Source organism: Scleropages formosus, chromosome 23 (genome assembly GCF_900964775.1).
Source record: "Scleropages formosus chromosome 23, fSclFor1.1, whole genome shotgun sequence".
NCBI lineage: Eukaryota > Metazoa > Chordata > Actinopteri > Osteoglossiformes > Osteoglossidae > Scleropages > Scleropages formosus.
Genome location: NC_041828.1, coordinates 3,500,331 through 3,513,443, shown reverse-complemented (window position 1 = coordinate 3,513,443; position 13,113 = coordinate 3,500,331). Strand labels below are relative to the sequence as shown.

At 46.9% G+C, this 13,113-nt stretch overlaps 3 protein-coding genes across 4 annotated transcripts; all 3 read right to left on the bottom strand.

Annotated features, from left to right (window-relative positions):
- Positions 1-1,013: 1,013 nt before the first annotated feature.
- Positions 1,014-4,746, bottom strand: tmem54b (transmembrane protein 54b). Of its 2 annotated transcripts, none has more exons than XM_018759920.2 (6): positions 4,406-4,746; positions 3,458-3,654; positions 3,123-3,182; positions 2,593-2,775; positions 2,250-2,396; positions 1,014-2,024 (listed from the first exon to the last, which is right to left on the bottom strand). In XM_018759920.2, exons 1-6 carry the CDS (start codon positions 4,434-4,436, stop codon positions 1,809-1,811), a joined length of 834 nt encoding a protein of 277 aa, XP_018615436.2. In that variant the 5' UTR covers positions 4,437-4,746; the 3' UTR covers positions 1,014-1,808. The 2 variants fall into 2 exon arrangements, with proteins under 2 accessions (XP_018615436.2, XP_018615437.2); XM_018759921.2 differs by having other exon boundaries at positions 1,014-2,021.
- A 1,534-nt stretch (positions 4,747-6,280) lies between these two features.
- Positions 6,281-7,078, bottom strand: LOC108938867 (gap junction beta-3 protein-like). Its single transcript, XM_018759832.1, has one exon. The coding sequence runs from the start codon at positions 7,076-7,078 to the stop codon at positions 6,281-6,283; it is 798 nt and encodes a 265-aa protein (XP_018615348.1).
- Positions 7,079-11,234: 4,156 nt separating this feature from the next.
- Positions 11,235-12,031, bottom strand: LOC108938868 (gap junction beta-4 protein-like). The gene has a single exon (XM_018759833.1). It carries the CDS (start codon positions 12,009-12,011, stop codon positions 11,235-11,237), a length of 777 nt encoding a protein of 258 aa, XP_018615349.1. The 5' UTR covers positions 12,012-12,031.
- Positions 12,032-13,113: the final 1,082 nt, after the last annotated feature.

Genomic DNA, 13,113 nt, shown 5'->3' with positions numbered 1-13,113 from the left:
TTGTTTTTTTTTTTTTAAAAAAAAATTGTTTTTTTTTTGCTTTTCTTTTGTATATTTCAGTTTATTTTCTTGGTGTTTTTTTATTTTTGTTTTTTCTCCCTTTGTGGACGATAATCGCGCTACGGCCGCTGAGAGGAGAGACTGTAAAACTGATTTTTCTCTGTTGATCCGATATCCAGTAACCGAATTCTAACATTTCCGTGGCTTTGCGCTGAATTGTGGGAAGGATTTGCTACAGGGGAGGATTTGCTATAGTTTTTCCCCCCCCCCCCCTGTAAAGCCTACATGTAGGATTAATGAAACTGGTGCAGCGTAGATTAGTTGGGGGCACCGTCATCGTATACGTGTGTGTGCGCGTGTGCGTGCAAGTGAGCGTTCGGGGTAATGCTGCAGTATTTTGCGTTCCGTTTCATTGCGAGTCTGAGCGGCGTGTTTACAAGGAACTGCACGCTGTACCACAAACGCCCTCATATCACACGCCTTCATTCCAGGACACAGCTGAACAACAAGGGAAGGAATGTATTAAATGTCTCGTTTACGCACGCTCCCCTTCTCCGTGGCTCCAGACTTCTCCGCTAATGGACAGAAGCGCTGAAATCCACAGCAGAGGGGGGTCTGTGGAGGGTGGAGGTGCTGTCCATGTTTTAGCGCAGGCCTCAACACCGGAGGGGTCTTGTGCCATTTGTGGAACAGCCAGCACCGCTATTCTTCCATAATTCCACTGATCCCGTGTAATTTAGTTCTTTTTTTCTTTTTTTTTTTTTTTTTTTTGCATGAGAATGCCCTGTTTAACACCTCTAATTTTGTGAAAATATACTTAGTGTGCACATTTTGAGAGTGTTAGTTTTCTTAACTTATTTTTTGGCAATATAAAAAAACGTGCTGGCCGGGATGCCCCCCTCCAACCCCCCCACCCCGAGTAGCATAAGAAAATTAATTAATTACGGTGGTTACAGAATGTCATGTCTTCAGGCATGAAGCCCCCCACCCCGAAAACAAAAAAAATAAACTAAAAAAATGTAAAAAATCAAACTTAAGCAGGATGCCTAGGGGATACGGTAAAATGGTAACTGTGGTAAATGTGTGGTGGGCCGTTCATCATCGGTCACTTCTCCAGGTAGGAATGTGACTGTCGTCACACACTGAACGGAACGGTCACAAAATATACCTTCCTCCATTCCTGGCTGCCTGAAATAGGCACATAGAGGTTATTTTTCCACTCGGGCAGAGCACAATATCAAATATGATATCGAATATGATGATGATTTGACAGATTGCAGCTGAGGGCTGTGAGACATTAATATCTCCCTGAGGGCAAGAGGACACCTTGTCTTTGTCCTCATGTTTTCCTTCCCCCTGGAGAATCAACAGCTGTCCAGGCAAACACTGCAGTCCACTGTCAGGAGCGTAAGGTGTGTGTGACGTGAGTGTGAGCGCAGTCATCGCACCGCAGAACTGTGCAGCTTTCCCTGTCTTACTTTTACATTTATTCCTCTGGCAGACCTCTCGGATCTGGATGCAGATGCTTGGTTCGAAAATACAGTGAATTTGTCTCATATCATGGTATAAACCAGTGTACATTACATGAGTTGCTGCATGGAGGTTTTTTTAAATGATTAAACAGATAGCGTGGTACGTGTTTCTTGAGTACGTAGGAGGTAAGGGGAGAACAGGCCCAAAAGAGATGCGTTCTGAGACACTTCTGTAACGCCGAGAGGGATTCAGCAGTTCTGAGTGACAGAGGGAGATCTTTTCGCCACCGCTTTGGAAATGTATCACCAGCTAGAGCACAAAGAATGCTCAGGAGCTCATATGCAGAGGCTCGATCTGTTGAAGTATGGGCGTCGACCGAGTGGTATGTGACGTTCAGGAGGCTCCTCTTCTTCAGGCTCCGCCCAGTGTTGCTGAGGCTCCTCCTCCAGCCCCATAGGCTCCACCCAGTGATGCTGAGGTCCCTTGGCCAATCCCTGAGGCTCCACCCGGGAATCTGATGTTGCTTCCTCTGGACTTCTCACTGACACCTGCTTTCATGGAATCACAGTACACAAGTAATAACAAGGTGGTACTAATATAAGACCTACACCCACAATTATTAGGGCAAAATGCCCAAATTTTTCCGAGATTTTGACTGAAAGCAGTGGTAATGTGTGGCATCCATACCCCGGTGCACCGATGACCGAAAGCAAGAATGCCAAGAATGTGTGAAGGACGACTGATGAGCAGGAGGGAATACGAGTGGTGTGACGTACTTGCTTGTGGACGAAGGTTCTCTGCCGGGGGCATGGTGGACGTGGCAGGCGCAGGATGGACATACAGGTCACAGAGCACCTCCCCAAATACACTGACTCCACTGCGCACATCACCAGGAGGGGGAGCCAGAGAGCCAGGGCTGTACCCTAGAGGGCAGCAGTGGCGCAGGGGTGTGAAATACTGCCCTTCCCTAAATGCACTGACACTTGGAGCAGAACCCTGAGGCAAACCCGTATGAGTGATGGGGTAACAGCATGGTCCACATGGCATGGGGGTAGAGGGTGCCAACTGGGCCCTAGTGGGAACCAACACGCATGCACACACACGTGTGCTCACACTCACGTAGATGTGGGTCGGGTTGAAGGGACAGTCACCAGGGACATCGGTCACATTCGGGGACTGGCAGTGGAGCAGCAGGCTGTGGCGACCGCGCACCACAGTCTTCGCTAAGGTCACGGTCACGCCCAGGGCCGAGCCGGCGGCCAGGAGAGCTCCCGGTAAGCTGCCCCCCAGCAGGAACCACACCTGGAGTGCAGAGACAGGTTCGCAAACCACAACACTTTGAAACACAGCACATGACAACTGTGCAGTTCCTGCAATGACCACAAGGGGGCACTGATGTAGCGCTGCGACAGAACAAGGCTAATGGATCACCGATGGTGGCAGCACCACTAGGGGGCGACACATTAAAGATATGAATTGCAACTGCAGCCGAAAAGAACGTGAAAGCACAGAAAATAGAGATTCTTTTTTAATGCTGGAACCTGGACACAAATACAGAAAAAATGTCTGAATTTACCATGAGCACACCTACTAGTACCCTTAAACTGACCATCGTATCTTTTACCATCTCTCTACCGCACATACTGTACCAGAGTCCTGCTCCTCTTGTTTCTTGGCACGATGATGGTTGATATCCCCATGATGATGCCCTATGAGGAAACCATGGCAACAGGTGAGAGCTGCCCCAGCAAGTAAAGCTGAACTCAAGTACAGACGTCTGTGGTCCAGCCAGGCCTGGATGTGGTCACTGAGGTGTGTGGAAGAGCACAGTTAAAATTACTAATATTTTGAACTATAAATGGAATTCTGCAGCAAGGTTATTTACCGTAAAAATCTGCATTAGGACAGTCTGACCACAGCACTGTACTTATCTGACCTCCCCCGACCCATAATAAGCAGAACCGGCCTAGTGCCGTTTTCTCACCACAAGGCCGGCCACTAGGGCGGCGACATTGGCAGCAGTGTACTCCCTGACGTGCGCCTGTTTGCTCGGACTAAGGGGGCGGAGCACGATGCCATGCACCAGTGCCCCAAGGAGGAAGATGGCGTGACCAACGACGACCATCACGAGCCCTGCCCTCATCAGGCCCTCGTCTTCCGCCAGGACCCCACAGCACATACCTGAGAGGTAAAGAGGTGGGTCACTGACAGTGCAGGAAGCGCGCCAGGAGCTTTGACTCGCAGTGCCACCATGTGGCCATCTTATGATGTGCAGCACAGAATCTCGAACCCTGCGCACTTCCCTCTGATAAGACTTGTATTTGTTTCACAATAAATTCCCCAGTTACACCATTCGACCCTGAAATCAAAGCTGAACAAGTCCATTTGGATAAAACAAAATTCACTAAAAACGATAATATTTAAATGAGCTCATCTATATGCATAGAGTGAATTTTCTGACAGCTTCAGAGCTCACAGACAGGAGAGTGAATCACTTGGGCTTTGAACCCAATACAAGATGGTATTAAGACCCTAATAACCACAGAACGTAGGCTTGGATCCTGGGGGCAGTTTTCTCTGTTAATTTCGGCAGATGTGACAGTTTTAAGGTATTAGAGGCTAAAGACAAAAGAAGTACGGATCATTCCGCAACTCCAGCCAGAGCGTGGTAAACGACACGAGCAGCAATCCGTTAAATAGTAAGAAGACCACAGTAGCGACACGTGAGACATAAAATAATGAGTCATCATTGTCGGTGTGTTATCACCCCGTCCTGAACCCTTGCCTATTCAGGATGTACCCCTGCGCCAGGTGTGTAACCGTACAGCCTATTTTCCTGTAATTCTTGAACACAAGAAATTCTTTTTCTTTGTGTCTTTTTTTGGTGGACAGAATAGTTTGTCTCATATTATTTTAATTTTTCGACACTCACGTATATGGCCCACGGTGGCACGACGGGTCATTTTTAACTCCGATCCATTTTGTCGTAAGTGGTGCCTGTTCTCCTCGGTTCCCCTCTGTTCCTGTGTCGGTCGACCCGGGGGGGCAAATTTCGGGTTCAAAACTATAGCTCAGCCCATCATCTGTGAATTAAAGAGACAGGACACTTTGCTGAGCAGCTTCCTCCGACAGCCACCCTTCAAGGACCCCGCTGCGCGGCCTTTACATTGCAGAAGGTTCCGGAAATAGTTTCCTGCTTTAAATGGATTGCTGGTGGCCGAGCGGAATGTGAAAGCAACGGCAACCCTGTGCAACTGAACGCTCCACTGGTGGGACTGCAGCCGAATGCAGGGTTTTTTTTAGGAAAACTGGTGCTGTTCTACACTTTGTTTACTGATGGTGTGCAGGAGGTCGGGGGTGAAGTCCAGTCCATGAGCTCAGACAGACCATGCTCCACATGTTGGAATCTCGTCGGTGTGTAGGCAGTGTTTGAAAGCTCTCCACACTGACACCGGACCATACGGGACAAACACACACACTGGGGTGTCCTTCATTAACCTGGTAGGGGCATCGGTTCTAAACCAGCACCTTCTGAGGGTAACAGGTGCTCCGACTGCCCTCCCTGCACGCAGATATCGGCTCTGGCTACAAAGTCAACACCACCGCCTTCTTTGCGCAACTCTCTTGATGACCACTATTCTTGAATGCGTGAAAAACACATAATCATTTCACCAGTGGCTCACTAGGGGCTCTTTTTATAAGCGTGATAATGAATCTTTAAATAAAGCATCACCCTATTGGACTGTCATTGACCGGTAGGATGTGATCAAATAGCTTTATGAGCCCAAAGTACCGTTTTTACATATTACAGCGTTTAACGAGGAGAACAAGTCATGGGAAACTTGACACGTAGGGGCAGCAGGAGGTGTAGTGGTTAGGTTATCTCCCTTTGGCTTCCAAGGAATAGAGTTCAAACCCCAGCTTCTGCTGTGGCAACCTTGATTAAGGTACTTACCATGAACGGATATAGTAAAAATTACCCTGCTGTTTAATTCATTGTAAGCAGCTTTGCACTGTAAGTTGCTCTGAAGAAAAACACTGGATAAATCAATTAATGTAAATATGCACTTTTCTTTCACTGATACCTGGGATACGGGTTTGAATGAGTGGAAAAGACTGACGACATCTCCTATCCAACAGTGTGGTGTGAAGAAGAGGATACATTTATAAATAAAAAGGCACAACTAATACCACAAACACATAGTCTTTTATTCATTAGAGCAGATGACCAAGTTTACATTAGATTTACACATATTTTGTTCCAAAATCATATTTCACTATTTCCTGTGATGTAAAAAAAAAGTCAGTAGTTCATAAGCGGAGATTTTTTTCACTGGCAAAATATTTCATCTGCGTTGTCCGTAAACAGTCTCACTCGGAGTCTCGACACCTTCGTAACCTCACACACAGGCTAAAAGAAATAGGGATATGAAATGAGTCATATGTCTTTCTTTCTGTACATTTGATAAATGCATAATCACATAGAAATAACATGATTTAATGTGAATGATCCAAACATCTCTCTCTTTACACATATAAAGAAAGAGCAATTTAAAATGGATGAACAAATTAAGAAAAACATGAAGTGTCCTGTGGCAAATGACAAAATGGATGAACGCAGCATATTTGGAGGAAAGGAATTTTTTTATTCCAGCTTTATAAAGATTTATAAAGTATTAAAAACTCACCAGATATACATCACCACAAAGGACATTTCACAATAAAACTGTCGCAGTGCGAAAACCATCGTCAAAAGAGGCGAAATCATCTTTCCATAAAATCCCATTTTTGGAGGGAAAGAATACTGTTAGGAGATGAAGGACAGGTTGGGGGCGGAGCTTCTCTTCTTCTCATCCTGGGAGATGGGCTTCATGTCTAAGTTGTCCTCGGACAGGTTGCACGCCTTGCAGTCTTCGTTCTTGCAGCGGCTGCTAGAGATGCTTCGGCTTCCCCTGTGGGTCAGTCGCAGGATGCGCATGGAGAGCAGGTAGAAAATCTCGCACACGTTGATGACGATGCACACGGCCGAGGCGCCCACCATGAAGTACGTGAAGACGGTCTTCTCCGTGGGGTGCCCGATGTAGCAGTGTACCTGCGGGGGGCAGGGAGCCACGTCGCATACGACCAAGCGGGGCAGGTAGAAGTTGTGGTAGATGAGGTGCAGCAGGTAGAGGAAGCCAATCTCCATGCCCGTCTTGAAGAACAGGCTCAGCAGGTAGGTCCACCACAAGCCACCATGCTTCTGGCCTGTGTTGTCATAGAGCTTGGCACCCTCGCCGTGCTTGGCGCGGTACCTGCGCTCTCGTTCCTCGCGGTACGCCACGTGCAACACCACCATGAAGGAGGGACACGTGACAAAGATGAGCTGCAGCGCCCACAGGCGGATGTGCGAGATGGGGAAGTAGTAGTCGTAGCAGGCGTTGGCGCAGCCCGGCTGCAGGGTGTTGCAGTCAAAGTCCTTCTGGTCGTCGGACCACACTCGCTCCGCCGCCACGACGAACACCAGCACCCGGAAGACAAAGACCACCGAGAGCCAGATGCGGCCGAACCCCGTCGAGTACTTGTTGACCCCGCTGAGGAAGTTGCGGAGGGTGTTCCAGTCCATGGTCTTGGCGGGAGGTGACTACCTGTGCAACGGATGAACTTGACAATTAAAGACACTGGGAAACACAGAAGGGTCTGAGACCCGACACACCAGCATCAGCCAGAATTAACTGAATTACATTTACGTTTATTCATTTAGCTGACACTTTGCTCCAAAGAGACTTAGACAATCAAGATACCGACAATTATTTACCCTTTTACGTAGCTGTGCGATTTCACTGGAACAATTTAAGGTCAGTAGCTTGCTCAAGGGTACTATAGCTTCAGTCAATCCTCCAGCACCTGGGACCAAAAGCAGCGGTCCTAACAGCTATACTATTAGCTGACGTTTTAGAGTGGTTAAGAACGGGAGAGCCGCACCAAGCAGGATAGCGACAGTGGCGGTAGCGCCGTCTGTTTGGATTAGGGTGTGCGAGGATTTGATACGAAGTAAGGTGTGACCATGTCGCCGTGTTTTATTGAACCCTGCACAGAGGTATCTGTTGGTGCCCTGAGATTGTTCTTACAAAACGGTAGGTCCTCGGGTGTCTTTCTCAAATGCGGCAAAACTGGCATGCAAATCCGTTACCTTTGAGCCTGAATTGTCACAGCCATTTCCTAAGAGCAGCAGTTAATGCCAGTAGAGGTGACACAAAGTACAGTAAATTGTGGATTTCATGGACATGTCTCCCGTGAACTTAGATTTTGATTGTTTTGTCTGTATTTGAGGCTATGATTGCAAGGATAATGGTCATTCATCAAACTTTACTTATCTGTAGCTGCCTGTCCAATGCAGGGTTGTGGCACAACGATGGCGATTATTCTTATTATTTTTAATGGACGTCCCTTGTCTCATTCATAGCAGGAGGGCTTACTGTTGTCCATGTTTAACATAAATCCTTTTCTTATACAAATTTCATAGACATCAGTCTACATAAACCGACAAACAGGATATCATAACTGAAAAAAAAATAAAAATTTGTATATCCATCAATCAGTGTATCCCAGTATGCTTTCCTGCAGCTACAGTAATTTATTCTGGTTTTGATGCCTTATTTTCATCTCCTATCCTGCAATAAACAGGGTATTAAAATCTGAACTGACTAATTTAAAAAGTACATACTCACTTAAAACTTTCTCTAGGGTCGGTCTGCGTCGCCGTCCCGCGGTCCTGCCTTCCCTGTGTTCTCCAGCTCCCTGTCACCGCTGCTCTGGTCTTCTAGTCACTCCAGGCCCTTTTGCAGGATAGAGGAGTCATACTTTACATGTTACCTGTTAGATCTAGTAAGGCATATCACCTTTCACCCAGGGGGTGTGGTCTATAAAACACACTTCACGAGAAAGGGGGGGGTCTGTTCCTATCAGCTGTGCGTCCTGCAGAACAGCTCACGGCTGCGGGGCACGATGGAATTTAAACCACTCTGGCAGCCGTGTTGCTCAGACTGTGATTTATTATTTGAGTACACGGTAAACGCCTGGGTGAGTGAGCTGGTGTCGGCTGGTGCTGGAGATGTGTTTGTGTTTCGGGCGGGAAGGATTTGGACTGGGAACACACATCAGCCCGTGGTGCGTGAGCCCAGAATTTAACGGAACACTTTAAACGCATATTTACTATATGACCCATGAGCTCATTTGATTCTTTCCAAAGAGGCTGGATGGACCCATTTGCTCATTGTCTTATGCAGCTCAAAGGTGCAGCAGCAGCCCTTCCACCAAAACCAGTTGATGACCCTGAGGTCACCGGTTCAGTTCCAAAATTACATCTATATTTGTGCTGCTACTGGAAATTGACTTCTACTGTAAAGTTACTTCAAAGAGTAATATCATAAATATTATTTAAAAAAAAACACAAAAAATTGCATGTGCCCTGTCTGGACCACCTGGCAAATCCTGACAAACTGACCCCTACAGCAGATACTCCAGTACTGGGTGATTGACACACGTGTGCAGTTCAGGGCTGCATTAAATGCATCCTGTCATTTTAAGGTGCTTTTAAAGGTACAGTCGCTGTGTGACTGTCAGCAACAGTCAGCTGGTGGAAGAATTGTCCAGTGAAAGTCACTGCGGTGGGTGGCTGCTGAGAGCAACTCTGCAAACACCACACTAATTTTCATTAATTAATCAAACATCTCATCTATTATTGAACCACTTGTCCCAACGCTGGGACAAGGTGGTCCAGAATCTACCCAGGGTCCACATGGAGCGAGGCAGAGTACACCCTGGATAGGATGCCAACTCATCACAGACCAGACTAAGTAAATGATCTTAATTTTCACCTGAGTCAACAAAAAATTCACCTTGATGGATTGAAGGAAGGGGCTGAGAGGAGAATGATGCGGAGGACGGGCCTGATGGGTGACAGGTTTATTTGCACGTCTGAATATTAATGCATTCAATGTGTAGCCCACATGTGGCACAGATTATTTGTCATGTGTGACTGGACTTCCTGTTACATGGAGCTAGATGTCTCCTGGGGTGCCCAGCAGCCTGGTTTGTCGGACCCACCCTGTGCCCGTCCCTTGTTTGCTGCAGCACACAGACCGTGGGCACGGCCTCAACGATACGCCCCGGCTTTTGTGCCGTCACATTACTCACAGCACTCATGGCAGAAGGCCTGGTACACCAGCCACTCACCGCGGTGACTTTTATGGGACAACTCCTTCAGCTGACTGTTGTCTACAGTGACACGACTACTGTACCTTTAAAAATGCTTTTCACCCCTTTAGAAACGCCTTTTAAAGTGACAGGATGCATTTAATGTCTCGCCAGATAACAGACATGTGTCATTTAATCAATATTGCAGTATCTGTGGCAGGGGTGAGTTTGTCAGGCTCCAGAGAGCCAGAAATATTACCAAATATAGGTATGGCAACGTATTATATGGTATTATTGGCAAACACAGCGTGGAGACACAGGAGGCTTCTTTAAACTCTGCCGGATATATGCCAACATCCCACCTCTCCCCATAATGTCTGTGATCCAAGGGAATAAAAATGTATTTATATAAAATGCCATCAGAAGGAGGTACTGTGGTGCTTAAGAAATTAATCAAGTATTATTCGTTGTCATACATAATAAGATGAGGTCCAGTTTGCATGAACTTTGCAAGAAAGTCACCTTGAAAAATATGATCAATCTGCGAAATGTCTTGACTGAATGTTGTGTGTTTTGCGGGAGAATGCAGTCGTTTCAAAACTCACAAGCAAAACTCTTCCTGGGATGTTGTGTTCTGTAATTAAATTTAAAATCACACATAAACAAATATTAGTAACTATCAAAACACGAACAAAACAGTGAATGCAGGATGATATTTTGGAAGGAGACACAGAACTGCACTAAAGAAGACCTACAGCCCACATTTATTCAGCTTAATTGTGCTTTTCCTGCCTTTTTGTGATTAAACATTATTCCTTGTTATAACTTGTTTCCTTAAAAAAATTTTCATAGCAGAACAACTTGCAGGAAATTATTTTACTTGTACACTTTGAATTCAAAATATATAAAATTGAATTTTAGGGAAAGACATAAACTGCGATATTAAAAATGTCTGAATTAAGAAATATGGATTGAGCTCATGACCTCATCGTATATAAAATTAATCAAAATCTGGAAAATACGTGTAGAGAAAGAAACACGGTTAAAGCACTTCCAGAGCTATACAGGAACAGGAAACTGACAATTTATCAGAAACCCTTAGTAGAACAATGAAGATTATTTTTAATTTGACACAAAATTCAGCAACATATGGAAGCAACCCTGCAATGTGTTGTACATTCCCTGTAAACCACATTATATCAATGTATACTCGATACATGATTATGAACAAAAGAAATTTTAACAACCTTTCAGACTGCGCTGACAACCTGCATACAAACAATAAGAGAAAACAGGTTTTTCACATTTGAAGCACACATGAACACTGACACGATTATCCAAAAAATCACCTTTTCCAGCAATCCAAACATGATATAAACAACCATTATAAAACTGTGCTGTTACATGGGAGGTGAAGAGAAAATATTAAAATGTATATTTTCCTGCATAATTCTTAAAAAGAAAAATGTTACATTCCAAAGAAAATGGTGACTTTGATCTGATCCAAATGCATTTCTAACTTTTTTTTTCAATTTACAATTTTTTTCAGGAGGAACTCCGGAAGCTCGTCGAGGCTCCGTCGCCTACTTCCACGCAGGCGACTCGTAGTGGTTGGACACCTTGAGGGTTTGGGACTCGCTGAAGGACGTGTCCTCCTTGGCGGTGAACGCGGTGGGCACCACCAGGTGGCGACTCCGCCTGCGGCTGGACACACACTCGTAGCAGCGCTTGCCCACCAGGTAGACGGTCTCGCAGAGGGTGAGCAGGATGCACACCATGCTGGTGACCACCATGAACACGGTGAAAATGCGCTTCTCCGTGGGCCTGGCGATGAAGCAGTCCACGTCGTTGGGGCAGGGATCCTCGTGGCACTTGACCAGCAGCGGGAAGTCGTTGGCCTCGTAGATGTACCACACGAGGAAGATGAAGACGGCGTCCACGGCCATCTTGAAGATGAGGCTCAGCAAGTAGGTCCACCACAGGCCGCCGCGTTTCTTGCCCATGTCGGCGTACAAGTGGCTGCAGCCCTCGCCGTACTTGAGCGTGTGCTTGCGCTCGCGCTCCATGCGGTACGCCACGTGCAGCACCACCAGCAGCGAGGGGCAGGTGACGAAGATGAGCTGCAGCGCCCAGAGGCGAACGTGCGCCACGGGGAAGAAGTGGTCGTAACAAACGTTGTGGCAGCCCGGCTGCGCCGTGTTGCAGCGGAAGTTGCCCTGCTCGTCGCCCCACGCCTTCTCGGCCGCCACGAGCAACACGAGCACCCGGAACACGAAGACCACCGAGAGCCAGATGCGACCGAACGACGTCGCGTACTTGTTGACCCCGCTGAGGAGGCTCTGGAGGATCACCCAATTCATCGCGACCCAGGGAACTCAGCAAGGCTCCGCGGCGTGTGGGCGACCTCAGGTGCAGAGCGCGACTGAAGGGAGGGCCTGCGGAACCTCGCTGAAATAAAAAGAAACAGCTCACTGTGTCAACTCCTAGGTCGACGCACACAAGAGCCCCGAGAAGGCGGAAACGCCCATGTGCTCCAAAGGGCGATAAGTCATGATTAAAAATCTTTAGCCAAGGCGTGGCAAACAGCGCGGCCCGTTCCCACGGCGAGAATTGATACACAACTCGCTCGTGTTGCTTCACTACCACAGGTAACACATCCAGAGTATGATATGTATGTATCACGTTACGCTTTACTTTGTCTTCTCCACATTCAGCGTGAAACTTGCTGCATGCCCTGTGCTTCCAGAATAGGCTCTGGACCCCTCCGACCCTGCGTTGGACAAACAGTTACTGACGATGGATGACGGATTACTTTGTGTCCAAACAAAGCAGAAAATGTTACATTCACTCATTCTGCAGATACTTTCCTCCAAGGCAAAGTACAGTACAAGCTTGGGTAAAAAATGAAGAGCATCAGCAACAGACAAAGAGCTCGGATGCAGAAACGAGAGCGCGGAAGCACAGTTTTTCCGGAACCCAGTAGCCGCCTAGCTGCACAGAGAATTAATAGAAAACTGAGATGTGATTCTGACAGATTATGTAAATTCAAGGAGAAGTTAGGAGATCAAGAGAAGTGGGCAGCACGGTGGCACAGTGAGTAGCGCTGCTGTCTCAGAGCGCCTGGGTGGTGCAAGAGGACGTGGATTTGATCCCCGCTCAGCCTGTGTGGCATTTGCATGTTCTCCCTGTGTCTGTGTGGGTTTCCTCTGGGTGCTCTGGTTTCCTCCCACAGTCCAAGGACATGCTGTTCATGTTCCCCCATCGTGTGTGAGTGACAGAGAGTGTGTGTGTGTTCCACTGATGTATGGATGAGTGACCCATTGTAAGTAGTGTTTCAAGCAGTGTAAGTCACCACGGTGAATAAGATGTGTGGGCTCATAACACTACATAGAGTTCACTGGAAGCCGCTTTGTAGAAAAGCAGCTGCTAAATATACATACATACATACATACATACATACAC